This window comes from Microcaecilia unicolor, chromosome 9 (assembly GCF_901765095.1).
Source record: "Microcaecilia unicolor chromosome 9, aMicUni1.1, whole genome shotgun sequence".
NCBI lineage: Eukaryota > Metazoa > Chordata > Amphibia > Gymnophiona > Siphonopidae > Microcaecilia > Microcaecilia unicolor.
In genome coordinates this window covers 44,636,611-44,656,676 of record NC_044039.1, presented here as the reverse complement: position 1 = coordinate 44,656,676, position 20,066 = coordinate 44,636,611, and the positions used below count along the sequence as shown (strand labels likewise).

Sequence of the window (20,066 nt, the reverse complement as noted above, 5' to 3'; positions counted from 1 at the left end):
GACAGCAGCAGGCAAAACCCACCAACCAACGCTGGGCAACCACACCGGCACCGGCAGGGACTGCAGGCACCGTCCAGCGAGCCGGAACACATGGACTGGAATCCCCTGGACTGGAGGACACAGGACTGGAACACTGGACTGGAATCCCCCGGACTGGAGGACACTGGACTGGAACACACCGGACTGGAGCACCCGGGACTTGTCCGTACAGCTTCACCTGCACTTAGCCACTGCCCCCCAAGGGTTGAGCCCCTGGGTTCGAGTGGCCGGCAGGACTTACCGGATGACACAGGGACCAGGACTAGAACAAGCTGGAAACAGCAGTACTCCTAAATCCTAAACTAAGTGCTCCCAAGCCCTAACCAACAGAAGAACTCCAAACAGAAACCAACAAAAGTGTTCCTAACAATAAACCAACAAAAGGACTTCCTAAGCCCTATACTAACAGAAGTGCTACCAATAGCACCACTAGGAAAAGCAGGGGAGCCACAGGGAAAGAGCAGGGAACCTAAACACATAAACTAGTACAGGTGCTCCTAAGCACCAAGCACAACAGCTCTACAACCCTAAAGGAGGAGGAGTGGCCTAGTGGTTAGGGTGGTGGACTTTGGTCCTGAGGAACTGAGTTCGATTCCCGGCACAGGCAGCTCCTTGTGACTCTGGGCAAGTCACTTAACCCTCCATTGCCCCATGTAAGCCGCATTGAGCCTGCCATGAGTGGGAAAGCGCGGGGTACAAATGTAACAAAAAAAAAAAAAAACTAACTACGGTGCTCCTAAGCACCAAACTACCAGCAGAGCTCCTAGCACGAAAAGGGAAAAAACAGGGAAGCTAAACACAGAAGACAGCAGTGCTTCCAAAGCACGAAACACAACAGAGCTTCCAAAGCCCCAAACCCAGATGTGCTTCTAAAGCACCAAACCCAGATGTGCTTCTAAAGCACCAAACCCAGAAGTGCTACTAAAGCACCAATCACAGAAGTGCTTCCAAAGCACCAAAAGGGAAAGCAGGGGAACCACCAGGGAAAAACAGGAAGGCTAAACACACAAGTCACAAGTGCACACTGCACTAACACTGACCTGGCCCTATAGCAAGCGCAAATGCAAACGTTGCAAAAGACCCTGAAGGGAAGAACACCACTTCCTTATCAAGGCCCTGCCTGATGATGTCACCACTACCAGACACAGGCAGGCAGTGTACTGAAACAGAGCTAGAGCTAACTCAGGCTTAACCCCCACAGCTGCAGTATAGCAGAGCAATTAGAGCCACGCTGGAAGCAACCAGCACACAGAGGCAGCTAGCTCAGGTAACACACACAGCTGCAGTATAGTAAAGCAATTAGAGTCATGCTGCTGGAAGCAGCCAGCACAGAGAGACAGAGCTAGCTCAGAAAGGACAGACAGAAGAAACAGAAGCCAGCTAAGAAGCTGGCCACCAGAAATATGGTAAGTTTGAGAGGGGTTCTGACCACAATCATGACATAACACTGTTACATCGAACCAAACATTTTGTCTGATAAAGTATTATTCTACCAAGTTGCATCTAGGACATTATCATCATCAAAACTTTTTACATCATTTTCTCCTTCTCCCCAGTCCCACCTCCCTCCCCCCCTTTTTATGATCTGCACATTCTCCCTACCGTATGCACCTTCAACTGTTACCAGGTTATTGATTATATAATTGTAGCGTATTCAAAATGAGACTACAGGCTCTGCTGCTAAGCGATTGAATATAAGGCTCCCAGACTGCCCAGAACTCTTTTTTTCCTTTTGGAGGTTCCTCTAGCATCATTGGTCTCCCACGTAGCCAATACATGTAACCCATTTCGCCAATGCCAGAATGAGGGGGCTTCATCCTGTATCCAATACTGCATGAGACACATTTTCCCTATGATATTGGCCTTATACCGGAACTTACTTTCCACACATCGTAAAGTATGTCTACTACCTTTATATCCTAATATGCATGTCTGAGGAGTCATAGGGATCGCTTTATTCAGTATATATTTACAATAGCACTGTATAATATTCCAGAACCCCTTCACATGTATACATTTCCAAAGCATATGTATAAATGATGGATCTATTTGTTCACATTTGGGGCATTTACTCTCAGAAATACGGCCCGCATAATATGCCTGTTTGGGTGTGAAATAGGCTCTTGTGAGTATTCGAAACTGAGTCTCTCTATGTCTCACACTTCGAACCATGTCTTTGATCTCCGTCATATAAGCTAAAACGTCTCCTTATAGTCACTCCTAGATCGTTCATCCACTTCTGCGCCACCCCTGCATAGTTCTTAGGCGTCCCCTGTTTTGTTATCACTCCATATATCCCAGACACCGTTACCCGCTGATGCCCTGGGGGTATAAAAAAATTATCCAATGATGGGAACATCTCTCTAGAACATCCCCTCTTAGTTAATCTTGAGATATAAACCCTCACTTGAAGATAGGAATACCAATCCACATTATCCTCACCCACTATCTGTCTTAGTTCATCTTGTGTCCGAATCCCCTGGAAACATTTTTAAAAATCGGCGTTAAAATGGTCATTCACCAATCTTCAGGTACTACGTACAATCTTAACAGGTAACAGATTACTGACAGAAGATCAGAAATTTCATATTTGAGTTGTTTCATTACCCTTGGATGCATGCCATCCAATCTAGGGGATTTACTACTCTTTAATTTGTCGATTTGGCTCAGTACGTCTTCCAGGTTTACCAAGATTTCTTTCAGTTCCTCTGCATCATCACCCTTGAAAGCCATTTCTGATGAAGGTAGATCTCTTACATCTTCTGTAAAGACATGAGTTTTTGCCTCTGCAGCAAGTTTCTCTTCACATTCTCGTTTAGCGTTCTTTAGCAATGCTTTTGCATCTAATTTGCCAGTGCTTATGTTGCTTATTTTTTCCATTCTTTGATGGTCGTTCATTTGGCTCTAATAGCCTCGTTCACTTTACCTTTTAACAACGCTGGCTGTTTTCTCTTCTTTCCACCATTGTAAATGCATGGAATGCATCTCATCTGGGCTTCCAGGATCTTGTAACAGCGTCCATGCCTGATTTAATGTCCTAACCTTTGTATCTGATTCTTTTAACTTCCTTTTAACTATTTTCTTAATTTTATTGTAGTCTCCCTTTCAAAAATTAAATGCTGCTACAGTAGATTTCCTTTGTGGCTTCACTCCAGATAAGTAGCTCAAACTTGATTATGTTATGATCACTGTTTCCCAGTGGATCAAACACCATTACCTCATACTATTCCCTGCATTCCACTAAGGGAATATCCAGTCAATACTGGGGTAAGTGACATCACCCATTATTATGATGTTGCCAAGTTTGCCAGCTTTCCTAATTTCTGTAAACCTTTGTTCATCTGTCTGTTTTTTTCTGTCCTGGCAGACGATAGTACAGTCCTACAAGAATACTCCTTCACACATGGAATTTCTATCCATAATGATTCCACTCTGCTATCTGTTTCATGTAGAATGTTTATTTTGTTTGACTCAATTCCCTCGTTAACATAGAGTGCAACCCCCCTCCCCCCCGAATCTGATCCCTTCTATCATTACGATATAATTTCTACCCTGTCAACACAGTGTCCCACCAAGTCTCTGAGATGCCTATTTATAGCAACCTCATCATTTAGTACTATATACTCTATCTCTCCCATTTTATTATTTAGGCTTCTAGCATTTGTATACAAGCACTTCATAGTATGTTTTTTTTTTCCTTGCATCTATAAGCTACTTAGAAGTTGACAGATAATGTGATTCCTTTACCCTGTTCTCTCCTTAAACACTCCTGGCTTTCTTTCACCATTGTGGAACCTCTCTATTGGGATTCCCTAAATGTCCTGTTTCGGTGTTATCCTTCACGGATACACTACACCGAACCATGCGTTCTTAAGTATTTATTTTCAAACATTCTCAAAACAGTGTCCATTATCAGTACAGTTACAAACAGTGCAAATGGATTATCCTTGACATTTATTAATAGACTTCTGTAAATTGAGCCTGCAAAAAGGTGGGAAAATGTGGGATACAAATGCAATAAATAAATAACTTGGAAAATAGTATACAGAGAGAAAAACCCTTTCTAATACAGAAAAAACAACTTCCAGTTCACATTGCTTTAGCACTTTTAGATTGTAATCACCCTTCCGATATGTTATATCCTCACATCCATTTCACACAATCATCCATACATCTGACCAAACACTTCTCTTGCTCTCCCCCTCGTTCATAACCCCTTCCCCATATGCGAAACTGGTCGTTCCCTCTGTCTAATCCCTTGATACCTAAAAGGACTGAATCCCAATATCAGATCCACGGGGAGCCTGGATTAATGAAGTCTCAGCTACTTCACAATTCCATGGTGGTAGACTCCATGCTCAAAAGAGCCAAGAGTACTAGGGACTATGCCTCGGCGCCCCCAGACAGAGAATCTAGAACCTTGGACTCTTTTGGGAGAAAGGCGTATCGGGCCGCTATGCTCGCTGCCAAAATCCAGACATACCAGCTCTTCACGAGCATCCACTTGCGGAACTCAGTGAGGCAACTGTCTAGCTTGGTTGATGCACTCCCTCGAGAGCAGGCCGAGCCTTTTCGCCAGACGGTCAGGCAGCAGAAGGCATGTCAAAAATTCCTACTCAGGGGTACGTTCAACACTTTGATGTAGCATCCAGGATCGCTTCCCAAGGTATAGTGATGCGCAAACTCTCATGGCTGCGTGTCTCTGACCTGGATCATTCTGTCCAGCAGTGGATGGCGGATGTTCCTTGCCAGGGGGGATAACCTTTTTGGTGAGAAAGTAGAGGATCTGGTTGACCAGCTCAAGAAGCACAATGATGCTATGGATTCTCTCTCCCGCTGGGCATCTTCTGCTACTACCTCCTCATTTAGGAGGTTTTTTGGAGGGAAGAGGAGTGCTCCCTATTCCTATGCTAGGCGTAGGTACACTCATGCTTCTCGGCAGCCTGTCCCAGCGTGCTCGTTCTCATCAACAGCGTGTGCCTAAGGCCTGTGCGGCTCCCCAGCAAAAGCAAGGGACGGGCTTTTGACTGACTCCAGTTCAGCACAGCCTCAGTAAATGTCCATGCCAGTCGACTTGCCGGTCGGGGGGAGGTTGATATTTTTTCACCAAAGGTGGCCTCTCATAACCTCCGACCGGTGGGTTCTTCAAATAGTCCGGTCAGGATACACCCTCAGTCTGGAATCCAAACCTCCAAATTGTCCACCAGGATCTCATTCTTACAGTTCTCAGCACAAACAGGTACTTGCAGAGGAACTCTCCGCCCTTCTGAAGGCCCAAGCGGTCAAGCCCATTCCACCAGGGGAAGAAAGGCTAGGATTCTATTCCAGGTACTTCCTTGTGCAAAAGAAAACACGGGGGATGTGTCCCATCCTAGACCTAAGGGCCCTGAACAAATTTTTGTCCGAGAAAAGTTCAGGATGGTTTCCCTAGGCACCCTTCTTTCCATGATTCAGGAAAACGATTGGCTGTGCTGTCTGGACTTAAAGGATGCTTACATACACATCTCGATACTTTCAGCTCACAGGAAGTATCTTTGATTTTGGCTGGGAACACAGCACTTTTAGTACCGTGTACTGCTTTTTGGCCTGGCATCTGCGCCCAGAGCGTTTACCAAATGCCTAGCTGTAGTCGCAGCGTTGCTACGCAGACTGGGAGTGCATGTGTTCCCTTATCTCAACAATTGGATGGTGAAGAGCACCTCAAAGGAGGGTGCTCTGGAGTCCATGCGAATTACTATTCGGGTGCTAGAGCTACTAGGGTTCGTAATAAATTATCCCAAGTCCCATCTCACCCAGTCCAAGCATTGGAATTCATTGGAGCCCTGTTGAACACTCGGACAGCTTGAGCTTATCTTCCCGAGACAAGGGTGGACAATCTTCTGTCCCTAGTGTCCATGGTTTGAGTGTCTCGGCATGTCACGGCTCGGCAGATGTTGAGACTTCTGGGGCACATTGCCCCCACAGTTCATGTCACGCTCATGGCACGTCTGCATATGAGATCAGCTCAATGGACCCTAGCTTCCCAGTGGTTTCAAGCTGGGGGGGGGGATCTAGAGGATGTCATCCAATTGTCCACCGGCTTTCGGAATTCTCTCCACTGGTGGACGATTCGATCCAATTTGACCATGGGACGACCATTCCAAGTTCCTCAGCCACGAAAAGTGCTGACGACGGATGCATCTCTCCTGGGATGGGGAGCTCATGTAGATGGGCTCCACACTCAGGGAGCCTGGTCCTTTCAGGAAAGAGGTCTGTAGATCAACCTCCTGGAATTAAGAGCGATCTGGAATGCTCTAAAGGCTTTCAGAGATCGGCTGTCCAACCAAATCATTTTAATTCAGACAGACAATCAGGTTGCCATGTATTACACCAATAAGCAGGGGGGCACCGGATCTCGCCCTCTGTGTCAGGAAACTGTCCAGATGTGGCTTTGGCCTCGCCGTCACGGCATGTTCCTCCAAGCCACTTAATCTGGTAGGCGTAAACAACAGTCTGGCCAACAGGTTGAGCAGGTTAATGCAACCTCATGAGTGGTCACTGAACATGGGTGTAGTCCGCAAGATCTTCCGAGCTTGGGACACCCCCTTGGTGGATTTTTTTGCCACTCAGATCAATCACAAAGTCCCTCAGTTCTGTTCCAGGCTTCAGGCCCACGACAGACTAGTGTCAGATGCCTTTCTCCTGCATTGGGGGACAGGCCTTCTGTATGCATATCCTCCCATACCACTAGTAGGGAAGACTTTGCTGAAACTCAAGAAACACTGCGGAACCATGATCCTGATTGCACTCTTCTGGCCGCGTCATATTTGGTTCCCTCTTCTTCTAGAGTTGTCCTCCAAAGAACCGTGGAGATTGGAGTGTTTTCCAACTCTCAGAACGAGGGGTCGCTTCTACATCCCAACCTCCAGTCTCTGGCTCTCATGGCCTGGACGTTGAGAGCCTAGAATTCGCCTCCTTGGGTCTTTCAGAGGGTGTCTCCCAAGTCTTGCTTGCTTCCAGGAAAGATTCCACGAAGAGGTGTTACTCTTTCAAATGGAGGAGGTTTGCCGTCTGGTGTGACAGCAAGGCCCTAGATCCTCTTTCTTGTCCTACACAGACCCTGCTTGAATACCTTCTACTTTTGTCAGAGTCTGGTCTCAAGACCAACTCCTTAAGAGTTCACCTTAGTGCGATTAGGAGGGAGTCGCCACCGGAAAACGCACAATCTCCAATTGGCTAGCAGATTGCATAGCCTTCACTTACGCCCAAGCTAGGCTGACTCTGGAGGGTCATGTCTCGGCTCACAATGTTAGAGCCATGGCTGGGTCAGTGGCTCACTTAGTCAGTCTCCATTGAGGAGATTTGCAAGGCTGCAACGTGGTCATCAGTCCACACATTCACATCTCACTACTGCCTCCAGCAGGATACCCGATGCGACAGTCGGTTTGGGCAGTCAGTGCTGCAGAATCTGTTTGGGGTTTAGAATCCAACCCCCCTAAACCCAATTTTGTTCTGTTCCAGGCTGCACTCTCAGTTAGTTGTTTATGGTTTCAGGTAAATCTATGTTATGTCCTCGCCGTTGCAAGGCCCAGTTGACCAATGTTCATTGTTTTGAGTGAGCCTGGTTGCTAGGGATACCCCACATGTGAGAACAAGCAGCCTGCTTGTCCTCAGAGAAAGCGAAGATACATACCTTTAGCAGGTATTCTCCGAGGACAGCGGGCTGATTGTTCTCACAAACCCGCCCACCTCCCCTTTGGAGGAGTTGTTTGTTATTTGCTTTTTGATTAAACTGAGCGGGAACACTCATGCAACGGGTGGGAAATCAGTGTGCCCTGCACGCGAACCAGAAGGCTCTGGCAAGATTTTTTTTATATTTTGCTTGCAAAATGCCGGTTCCCGGGCCGATGCGGACATTGACCCACATGTGAGAACAATCAGCCTGCTGTCCTCGGAGAATATCTGCTACAGGTATGTGTCTTCACTTTATGTTGTAGGGATAGTTTATAGCAGCAAAAATAGGAAGGCTGTGAAGATTGTGGAAAAGATGGATGATGCAGAGTATAGGCATATATTTTAAAGGGAAGCCTGTTGTATACTCTGGCAGGCCAGTGATTAGCAAAAAGAGTCCTCAAGTGGCCCAGTGAAAACAGAGACCAAATCCAATTGACACATCGCAGGACTTGAGGACTGCAGTCCACAGATATCATCTAGCCAGCTTGAAAGAGCTTAAAGTCTGTCAAGAAGAATAGGCAAAAGTTGAATCCATCTTACTGTGCAAAGTTGGTAGACCTTATCCTAAAACAACTCAGGGTGGTGGTTGTTTCAGAAGGGGTTTCTACCAAGTATTGAGTCAGAGTGTAACAGCTTATGAAGTCAAGACTTTTTGGTTTTGTGTTCTTTTATTTATAGCATATGATGAATTGTTCATGTAAGTGTACAGTATGTTGCATAGATCATTGAAACTAACTGCTACTTGAATGCATTTTGCATATCTACTATAATAAAACTCACCCTCAACGTTCTGAAGACACTGACGTCACTGCAGCCACTCAGACACCGGTTCGTAAGTTCATGGTGGTGAAGCCACAACACTCACCATGTCTCCATGCCCCGCCCTCGCGTCACACGTGACGACGTTGAGGGCGGAACAAATACAGAACAACGCAAATGAACGAACGGGGAGGAGTACTCCTCCCCTTCCAACGAATCGCTGCAGACAGCCTCATAAAACGAGGACACTTGCCCTGGCCCATTTCAAGGCCTTACCCTGCCCCTTTCGCACCCTCGCCACACCCCTTTCATGCTATCGCCCCGCCCCTGATCGCCCCCTCTTCCCCCCATCACCTTCCCTCCCCCCTGTCACATCCCCTCCCCTTACGCGACTATCCCTGGTGGTCTAGAGGTACCTCTTCGCTCGGGTTAGGACAGAAAGAGCCCCCGCTTTCCTGGCTGGAACTCTGCTGCTAGCTGCCCTGCTGCATCCTGTGTAAGTCCGGCTATCGGCATTTCAAAATAGCCACCGAGAGTTGAAGCAGCCTCGCGAGACTTCAACTCTCGCGGCCATTTTGAAATGCCGAGAGCCAGACTCGCACAGGATGCAGCAGGGCAGCTAGCAGCAGCGCTCCGACCAGGAAACAGGGGGCTCTTTCTTTCCTGCCCCGAACGAAGCAGTACCTCTAGACCACCAGGGATAGTCGCATAAGGGGAGGGGAAGGGAGTCCCGTGCCCGCCTCCAACGACAGGAGGGTGTGGGACTCGGAGGACAGAGAGGGAGACAGCAACGGAAGGAGTGGGGAACCTTTGCTAGCGCCCGTTTCATTTCAGGCAGAAACGGGCCTTTTTTACTAATATATATATATTTTTTTTTTAAGCTGCATATGAAAAATGTAAGCATGTATGAAGACCTTCTACAAGGCACTGTTTATACAGAGAGTGCGGTTTCATGCCATTAGTTGGAGCATGATTTGGAGAACATATTTTCTTTTGTTCAGTAGAGCACAAAATTGCCCTATAGTACTGTGGATATTTCTTTTTCTTTCAGGCACTTAAAGGAAATTCAGGAGCTGCAGGTGCGACAGAAACAGGAGATAGAGCGCTTTACACCAAACTGGGGAAGGTACCCCCTGCAGTTATTATTCCCCCTGCTGCTCCATTGTCAGGCAGGCGACGCAGACCCACAAAGAGCAAAGGCAGCAAGTCTAGCCGTAGTAGTTCACAAGGCAACAAGAGTCCTCAGCTGTCAGGTTAGTAGTTGTGGAGTATAGGAATGCCATCATTGTGTTAAGGAATGCCTTTCCTGTGGTTTGCTCTAATCTCTTTTTTTTTTTTTTTTTTAATTTTTACTCTTTCTAGGTTGGCTTTTTTTCCTCATTTACAGACCTTTACCAGTTCTCTGACCAGTTGTGGTTCACATAACCTGTTTGTGTCTGTCGGAAAAATTTTGTGTAATTTGTTTTCTGTGTTTTATGTGTGTGTATTGTACCTCACCCTGGATAAGGGTGGATTATAAATAATCTAATATAAACTTTAGTTTCTGAGTGCTACTGAATGCAGTGCTTATTGCTTTTCTCTTTGCGATAGGTAATGCTAGCCAGATGTCTGTAGTTGCCATTTTCTAGTCTCTTCTAACCTTTCCAGGCATTTTTGATTGTGAAATTTTCTTTCTTCCTTGGTGCCTTCAGGAAAAACAAACAGAAAAATGTTCCAGTTTCTACTCCTGCTTCATGCAGAGTTTCCAGAGCTGTAGTTTAGGGCTTTTTTAGATTTGATATACACTGTGAAACACCACAGGGTAGGATATGAATCATGAAAGAGGATTGACAAAAAGAGACTTGAAACCTACAGTTTGAAAGATAAGAGGAGAACCAAGTAAGTACTGTTGAAGACAGGCCAATCAACTATAGACGATTCAACAGGCACATAAGGTCAATCAAGTCAAAAGCAGTGGTGAGATGAAAAAATACTGCTAATGCTTTGATCAAATGCCCTGAGTTTTGTTCAGGACTGCAGTAAGAATCGTCCCAGTGCTATATCCTGTCCTGAAACCTGATTGACATAGCTGTAACACCAAAAACTTCTCTACAAATTGAGAGTTGCTGGAATACCAGATATTGTAGTAACTTACATATATTAACATAGTAGATGACGGCAGATAAAGACTTGTATGGTCCATCCAGTCTGCCCAACAAGATAAACTCGTAGCATAAGGTATGATGTGATACTACATATGCATGCTTGATCGTGATTTGTCCATGCCATTTTTAGGACACAGATTGTAGAAGTGTGCCTGGCACTGGCCTTGTTCTCCAACTCTTAAGCTGTCAGACCATCCAAATTTGTCCAGCCACGATCAGGGCACAAACACTAGAAGTCTGCCAGGCAGTGGCTTTACTTCTTAATTACTGGTGTTGCCATCCAATCACCGCTAAGCTTGTTTTGGTTCCATGCCTTCCATATAGGATTCCTATGTGTTTATCGCAGGCATTTTTTAATTCTGTTAACCATTTTCATCTCCACCACCTCCCACAGAAGGGCATTCCAGGTATGTCACCTTCTCTGTGAAAAAGTACTTCCTGATGTTATTCCTGAGTTGGCCCCCCGCAACCTAAATTCATGTAAAGTTAGAGCATTTGATACACTGCCTTTCTGTGGTACAACCAAAGTGGTTTGCATATTCAGAATGCTTTCTCTGTCCCTAGTGGGCTCACAGATTAGTTGTACCACCTTCCGTTTCTGGAAAAGTTTTGTTTGTATATTAATACCTTTCAAATATTTGAATATCTGTATCATATCACCCCTGTCTGTCCTTTCCTCCAGGATAAACAGCTTCAGGTCATTAAACTGTCCTCGTATGTCTTGCGATGCAAACCCCATACCATTTTTGGCACTTTTCTCTGAACCGCTTCAAGTCTTTTTATTTCCTTAGCAAGATACAGCCTCCAAAATTGAACACAATACTACAAGTGGGGCCTCACCAATAACTTGTATAGGGACTTCAACACCTCCTTTCTTCTGCTGGTTATACCCCTCTGTATAAAGCCTAGCATTCTTCCGGCTGTAGCCACCACCTTGTCGCATTGTTTTGTCACCTTGAGATCCTCGGATAACCTTCACCCCAAGGTCCCCTCTCCTGAGCTGTGCTCATCAGTCTCTCCTTAGCTGGTACATCTCCTTTGGATATCTGCATCCTAAGTTCATCACACTGCACTTCACATTAAATTTTGACTGCTTGACATTTGACCATTTCTTGTAATTTTTGGAGATGTCTTCTCATGGTTTCTACTCCCTCCAGGGTATCCACTCTATTGACTATCTTTGTGTCATTCGGAAAAAGGCAAAATTTTCCTTCTAACCCTTCAGTGATGCCTCTCACAAATATATAAAACAGAATAGGCCCCAGTACCGACTCCTGAGGCACTCTACTACTCACCTTCCTTTCCTCTAATCAGATTCCAGTTACCACCACCCTCTGTCAACTGTAGGCCAACCAGTTTCCAATCCAGTTCACCACTTTGAATCTTAAGTTCAGCCCTCGCAGCTTATTCATGAGTCTTGTTTGAGGAACCGTATCAATTTGGGATATATATCTCAAATTAGAAACAGGGCTGCTATTAGCATAATCTGAAGAATCCAATTTTTTGTGTTGGTGTTTCTTTTAGGTAGGCGATCCAGGGTCAATTTCCAAGTATTGGTAAAAGTTCCCATACTGAGACAGAAATTAAAGAGCTGAAAAATGAAAGGGCGTAAACCCAGTGCTTGATATCCCAACCACATTCTACTGAATGGTACTAGATGAAGGAATTCGGTATTTGGGGTTGATAGTTGGGTGCCTGTTGTGCAGTGGATGGATCATTTGTTATGTCTGTTTGACTTGTTTCCAGTGGGAGCAGTGCAGCGTGGAGATGAAGCGGGAGTAATGAGTAGGGATTTTACAGCTCTAAATTTAGATGTTTTATCACCTTTTGGCAGAGTACTTTCTGGAGGGGTTTGAAGAAGATTCTATTCATGAGCAGATTGTGTAGTGTGGGAGGAGAAATTTTAGTTGTTGGTGGAAGCAGTGATCCTGTGGTGATCGTCAGAGTTCAAAAAGAACTGCTGGTATCACAGTGGATCAGTTGAAGGCGTTTGGGGGGGGGGGGTGTTTGAGGTTTGTTGGATGGGTAAAATAGTATGGGGAGTTTTTGGTCAAACCACTTGGGAGAAATTTGTTCGGTGTTTGAATGGATTAAGGTTGGTTCTATCATTGATCACATTCCATTATTTTAAGTAGTGGCTTGTTCTTATGCAGTTGATATATGGAATGCTAGTGAGTAGTTTGGTAGAGGGTTCAGTGCCAGTAATATAGAAAAGGGCAGTGGTGTATCCAATACTGAGAGATGTAAGGGAGAATAGTAGAGATGTCACTAATTATAGACCATCTCAAATTTGTGTATATTTGCTAAATTGGTTGAAAAACTTGTGTTGTCTCAATTGTTGGATCACATAAGTAAAATTGAGGCACTCAAGCCCCTTATCGGGTTTTCAGGAAGCGCATGGAACAGAGACCCTGCTGGTAATCTCAGATGTTTGTAGGCAGTTGGATGCTGGAAAGATCGCTTTAGCAGTTTCATTTGGATCTGCATCAGTGTTTGATATGTGTGTAGTATCATGTTTATTATTGTATTGACTGGTGCCACTGGGTCTGAGGGACTGCATATTGGCGTGGTTTGTTTCATTTTTTCAGGGTCATACTTAGTTTGTTCAGGATGGGATAAACCAGTCTTCTTTGTTTAATGTTACTTGTGGAGTACTACAGGGTCCTCGTTATCACCAGTTTTATTTAATTTGTTTATGGCACCTTTGGTACAGTTGATACAGAAGTTTTCTGTGGGAGTTTATGTACATGCTGATGACAGTTTGGTTAGTGGATTTTTGTTTTCCCAAACAATTAGACTTAACACACATGAATGACTGATTGTTATAGATGGCTGGTTGAAGGATCATAAAATGATTTTGAATGTGGCCAAAACTAAGGCTTATTGGTTAACCGGCCACTTGCCCTTGTCCTGTAGTTTTGCCCCCATTCTTGGAAGGTCAAGTGGCCCTTTGAATCTTTCCAATATTTGGAATGCAAGATTACATTTTGAGAGGCAAATATCCCGGGTGGGTTCAAGCAGGGTTTTGTGCCCTAAGAATGTTAAACTTCAGGTTAAACTGTATTTTGATGAAGGAACCTTGCATATTTTTTTTACATTCTTTAGTCATTTCTAAATTAGATTATGGGAATGTAGTTTATTTAGGGATCCATATTTTTTTTTATTAAAAGGTTGAAAACATTGCAAAACGTGGGTATCCGATTATTGAGAGGTGTGGGTTGGTTGGAAGGAACAAACAACTCCATTGTTTGTTTCCATTGGTTGCCGATGGAGTTTCGTCCTTTGTATAAGATTTTGGTTTTAGTTCATAAGGCTGTGTATTTGGAAACCCTGCTTATTTGAAGGCTATGGTTTACCCTCATGAGCCTAAACAGGAATTGTGATCAGACAATCTTTTTTTTTTTTTTAATTGGCCCTCCCTAGGGTCATCTCAGGCACGTTTGACATCCACAAAAAAAAGGGCGCTTTTTTCTGGCAGGCACCAGTTCTGTGGAACCTATTATCACCAGAATTATAGAAGGCAGATTCTTTGCAACAGTTTAAGAAGAAATTGAAAGCTTATTTTTTTCCAGCAGGCTTTTGTGGTATCAGATTGATTATGGTTGGTATTGGTGAAAACCTGCAGAGATAATGAGAGGATGTGTTTTTAGAGAGATTTCGTCCTGGAGCGAATGGTGATGTGTGGCATCCTTTTCTGAAGTTTTACTTGTTTTAATTTAGTTAAGAAGGGGTGGTATATCAAGTTTTTTAAACTATTAAACTAAAATATGATTTTGATCCCATTACGTTTTCATTTACGTCTTGTTTGCCCTTGAAGAAAAACATCTTTTGATTTGGCTTCAATTATTTTTCTTCTTTTATTATCCCCAAAGCAGAACAAGAGGTACACCAGCTACGCTTAGATTTCACTACCCATTACTCTTTTTTTTTTTTTTTAATTATTTTATTTATGATTGTACTAATTTACATCCATATTATACATGTAAAGGATATTAGAAATAAAGCATTAAGTAACAAAAAATCTCTCCAAAAGAGTTAGACTAGGATTCTTCTTACATTGACCACAATAATGGGACAAGATACTAGGAAAATAAATTTTCAAAGAAAATATCACCATTCCATTGAATTCAGAGGGAAAGCACATATGCCCACTAGCTGATATTACCAGCATATTATTCTGTGTGAAGATTCAGGGAGAATTACTACCGTTACCCTCTTCTTTAGAAATTACATATTTTTGCATTTTCTTCAGGTCCAGAAATACATAATTTACTTCATCAAAAGATACAAAACATCTACAAGGATATTTTAATACATAAGTTTCCCCTAAGGCGAGTATTCTTGGTTTTAGTACCATGAATTCTCATCTTCTTTTTTGTGTTTCTTTATTTAAGTCAGGAAATATTTGAATCTTGGCTCCTAAGAATTGTGCATTCATATGTCTAAAATATAAACGGAAGATAAGATATTATTTCTATCTGGCTCAAGTGCAAATGTCACTAGAAGGGTTGTACGCTGAGTTATCACCTCCAGTGAACTTTCCAGGAATTCCGTAAGATTAAGTCCAGGTTGAGTTCCCAAGGGCTGAGTTCTAATTCCAGTTATGTATTGAGCTCTGACAATGGGTGGATAACCCTCTGTTGGGACTCCTAAGATTTCTCCGAAGTACTTTTTTAACATTTCAATTTCAGGAATCAAAGGAGATTTTTGAAAGTTGAGAAATCTTAAATTATGTCTCTTCCCTTGGTTATCAAGATATTCCAGCTTCCTAGCCAGAATATCCCTTTCTTTAATCATTGTCCCTGTTAAGTTCTGTAATTTTTTTCTCTCTCCTCCTAACAATTCGATTTTACCTTCATTTTCTTGTACTCTCCCAGACAGATAATCTTGTCCTTGTTTTTAGACTTGTAAATTCTGTTTTAATTTAATTTGTAACCTGGATAAAGGGTAGTGTTCATTCCCTGAATGGCGTCCCACAGTGTCTCCAACGTTATCACAGCAGGTTTTAATTGTCCTCCAGTTCCCTTAAGTGCAACCTCCAGATGCTCTTGTATTCCCAGATTTTAACATTTCTGGGGTCGAAGTAACGGCAGGGCCTCCTCCAGCTGCTTGAGTGAACGCCTCTTCGGACGACAACTCTGGTTGCATCTCCGCCGGTAATAAGTTGCTTCCGGGTCGAGGGGGAGCTGTGGTTTGAGGCGGGCTTAACGAAGCCGCCTCTATGCTTCGGTCCGTCTGACCAGCATCGGGTCCCGTCAGCGTGGGCGTCTGTACTTTCAGCGCCTGAACACCAAACAGCGTCCTTTGCTAGGGAGCCAGATTTCCAGGATCGGAGGAGGGTAAAACCCTGGTCTTTCCCTTCCTCTTTCCCATGAAATCCACAGGGAAAGAGTGCTGCTTCCTCAGGTATTTCGGCTGGGGGTCGGGAGCTCAGGATCGCACGACCTCTCTAGACGCCATCTTGTCCCCCACCTTCTATTACTCTTAAATATACTGTAATTCGGAGAAAATGTAAAATGTCTTTGGTTATGCCTGTGCTTAGAAGTCATCTAAGGAATTCTTGCCTGCTGCATAGGCTGTGAGCTCAGTAAAAAAAAAATTAATTAATAAATAAAACTCAAGTCATCCTGGAAACTGGGCTTTCTAAAGTCATCGTTAGCTGCTTTGATGAATAAGTTTGAAGACTGAACTAGGAATGTGGGCACCACGTACTCTCCTAGCTGGAGTCATTCAGAGGGCTAAAAGTACTTTACCTTTGAGTTGAAGTGGATGTGTTCTGAGCTTTGAATGAAGGCATACAGCCCTAAGAACTTGAATGTTGGTATTCAGCCCTAAGAACGTAGATATCAACTGTCTCACATTTCAAATTGACCATATGCAATACTCCTGATAGTCTCGTATGCCAAAGACAGAGCTCTATGTGTTTTGAGGACTTCTTCCACATGACTCCATGGATACCCCATTCTGTAAAGGCCAGCTTCAATTTTATAATGGGAGGCATTTTGTTAGGTACTTGAGATTTTCAGATGCATGTATATTAAGTCTGAATTTTGGCATACACAATGTAGGCAACTGTGTATGGTAAAATTTTAAAGGTTCAGTGGCCAGTCACATGCCATGGTCATAGCCTGATACCACATGCAGAATTAAATTTTTTTTTTTTTGTTCTCTTTTGGGAGGAAGCAACAGGGTTGCATAATGGAAATGGAAGCTCTATAGCGCACGTTAGCTGAATAACACTGACTTCATGCAGGAGCCTGTAGTGCCTCCTGAATAGGAGGCAGTATGTGCTCCCACGTTAATTTTTTTAAAATTGTGGTGTGCTAACACTAATATTAGCATATGACCAGAAATTCTATATATGGATAAATGCCTGTTTTACGGGCTGTGCTAGAAATGGGCTTAGCATGAGGGAAATTCCAGCATTAGGACGTGCTAATCCCATTTACAAGTGCAGCTTAGTTAAAGGGCCCTTTTTTTTTTTTAAATTTGCATGAAGTCTTTATTAACTGTTAAAACATACAAGAAAGCTCACTGAGCAAAACTAACGATGCACTATATCACAATTTATACAGACAAAAGCTCCATGTGCACCACAATCCAACAATATCAACATCCGTATAATAGTCTCAAAAAACTTGATTTTTATCATGAACATATATCCCCCCCAATACCCTCCCATCCCCCCCATCCTTCCCACCCACCCATACCAGGGGAAAAATCCTTTAACTCATCCAACCACACACTACTCCCTCAGCTCACACTACTCACATTGAACACTAAGAATGAAAGGTTTCCAGATAGAATGCCAGTTACTCTGCTGTTGCCTACACTCTGCTAAGAGCTCCATTTCACAAACATACCTCAGTTTGTTGAGCCATCTCGTAACTGGGGGAACCACTGACTGCTTCCAATAGGAAGCAACAACCACCCTAGCTGCACCCGTTGCAGCCTCAGCAGTGCCTGCTGGGCAGGTGTTAGACCCACTGCCCTTAAAGAAAAAAGGAAGATTTCAGGAGCCCATGTGATTGGACACCCCACCTATCTCTGCAACCTACTGTGAATCGCTTTCCAGAACGCTCTGACCTTTACACAAGACCACCACACATGCCCCATTGTTCCCCTACTGCCACACCCTCTCCAACACAAACCTGAAGAAGTTGGATATAAACGCTGAAGACGATCAGGTGTTAGGTACCATCTAAACAGCACTTTCACTGCATTCTCTTTGAAAGGTACATGGAGTGACACCTTCACCGCCACCTGTTCTGTTCTCTCCCAGTCAGCCTCCCTCAGGTCCATACCAAGCTCCCTCTGCCAACCCCTCCTATGAAGGATGTAAAGTGGGGACTGCGTACTAATACATCTATATAAGCGGCTAATCAAGCCGCTAGAGGATGACATTTTCATAAATCTCCTCGAAGCATAATTTTTCCCGATTTACTACCGATCGGACTGCCGCTGTCTTAAGAAAGTGAGACAAACTGGAGATATGCAAAATCATTCCTCCCCACCACAGATACTTTCCCGCCAAAGCAGAAAAAGACAGCAAAGAATCCACCTCAAACACTTGGCCCCAGTTCTCAAACCCTCACCAATACCATCTTGTAAATACCCCCAGGCAAGAATAAAAGATTAACCGCTATGGCGACAGGCGAGATAGGACACACCATCTTTGTGGGAAAAGACTATCCCAGTAATAAAGAGTAACATATATAGATGGGCACAATCCCTCCCCCAATGATCTGAGCGACCTCGGAAGCCACATAAGTGCACCCAGCGGCCTCGAACCCAACTAGTACTGCTCCAAGTGCACCAACTGTCTATCCAGATAATCCTGATACCATTCGACCGCTGCCCGCCCTTGAGCTGCTCTATGGTACCAAGTTAGGTTAGGAACTCCCATCCCTCCCCTCCTCCTCTCTTGATAAAGAAGAGATAACCGCAGGCGTTTACCAGCCCAGACAAAGCGCACAATACGATCCTGCAGAACTGCAAGAAACCGCCTGGGCATCATCACCGGTAGAACTTGAAATAGGTATAATAGACGAGGCAAAACATTCATCTTAACAATAGCTATACTACCAAACCATGAAATAGCCAGATCCCCTCACCTATCCAGATCTGCCGCAATAACTCTAGCCAAACCCTTGTAATTAGCTGAGAAAAGCTCAGAGAGATTAGAAGTCAAATTTACACCCAAGTAACGTATTCCCTTGGTAGCCCAGCGAAAAGGGAAGGAGGACTTCAAGGAATCGGTTCAAAACTCTGCTGCCCGTTTCGTCTTCCGCCAGGGTCGCTTTACTCATACTACCCCCCTCCTCAAGTCGCTTCACTGGCTCCCTATCCATTTTCGCATCCTGTTCAAACTTCTTCTACTAACCTATAAATGTACTCACTGTGCTGCTCCCCAGTATCTCTCCACACTCGTCCTTCCCTACACCCCTTCCCGTGCACTCCGCTCCATGGATAAATCCTTCTTATCTGTTCCCTTCTCCACTACTGCCAACTCCAGACTTCGCGCCTTCTGTCTTGCTGCACCCTACGCCTGGAATAAACTTCCTGAGCCCCTACATCTTGCCCCATCCTTGGCCACCTTTAAATCTAGACTGAAAGCCCACCTCTTTAACATTGCTTTTGACTCGTAACCACTCGCCTCCACCTACCCTCCTCGCCTCCTTCCTGTACACATTAATTGATTTGATTTGCTTACTTTATTTTTTGTCTGTTAGATTGTAAGCTCTTTGAGCAGGGACTGTCTTTCTTCTATGTTTGTGCAGTGCTGCGTACGCCTTGTAGCGCTATAGAAATGCTAAATAGTAGTAGTAGTAGAATCCACTAATTCTGCAGGAAGAGTTACGTTCAAGGCCTCTGACTTTGTCATGTTTACTTTGAACCCAGACACTGCCAAATACTCATCAATGATACCGAAGAGATTAGGGAACATAGGGGCGAGTCATGAACAACAAAACATCATCTGCAAAAAGAGCCATCTTATGCATCCTGCCCGCTATACTAACTCCCGATATATCCGGGTTCATTCGCACCCTTGAGGCAAAGGGCTCCGTAACCATGGCAAACAGTAAGGAAGACAGGGGACATCCCTGACGCGTTCCTCTATACAATGTAAATAGCTCTGAATTACTCCCATTGACCTTCACACACGCTCTAGGAGATTCATAGAAAGCCTGTATCCATCCCCAAAACTGTGCCCCAATCCCCAAAGCCTCCAAAACCTTGTACATAAAGGGCCAGTGAACCCTATCAAAGGCTTTCTCAGCATCCAGACTAAGAAGACACTGAGGCCTCTGATCTCTCTTTGCTAAATACATTAAATCTACTACTCGCCGAATGTTATCCATTGCATTTCTATAGGAGACAAAGCCCACTTGATCAGGGTGAATAAGCACT

At 44.2% G+C, this 20,066-nt stretch overlaps 1 protein-coding gene across 1 annotated transcript in view; it reads left to right on the top strand.

Moving 5' to 3' along the window:
- The window catches only part of WNK1 (WNK lysine deficient protein kinase 1), a 515,889-nt gene that overhangs the window by 435,778 nt on the left and 60,045 nt on the right, over window positions 1-20,066 (top strand). The window contains 2 exon segments of the mRNA XM_030214920.1: window positions 9,563-9,612; window positions 9,615-9,764. Of these exon segments, the coding sequence (XP_030070780.1) occupies window positions 9,563-9,612; window positions 9,615-9,764 (200 nt within the window).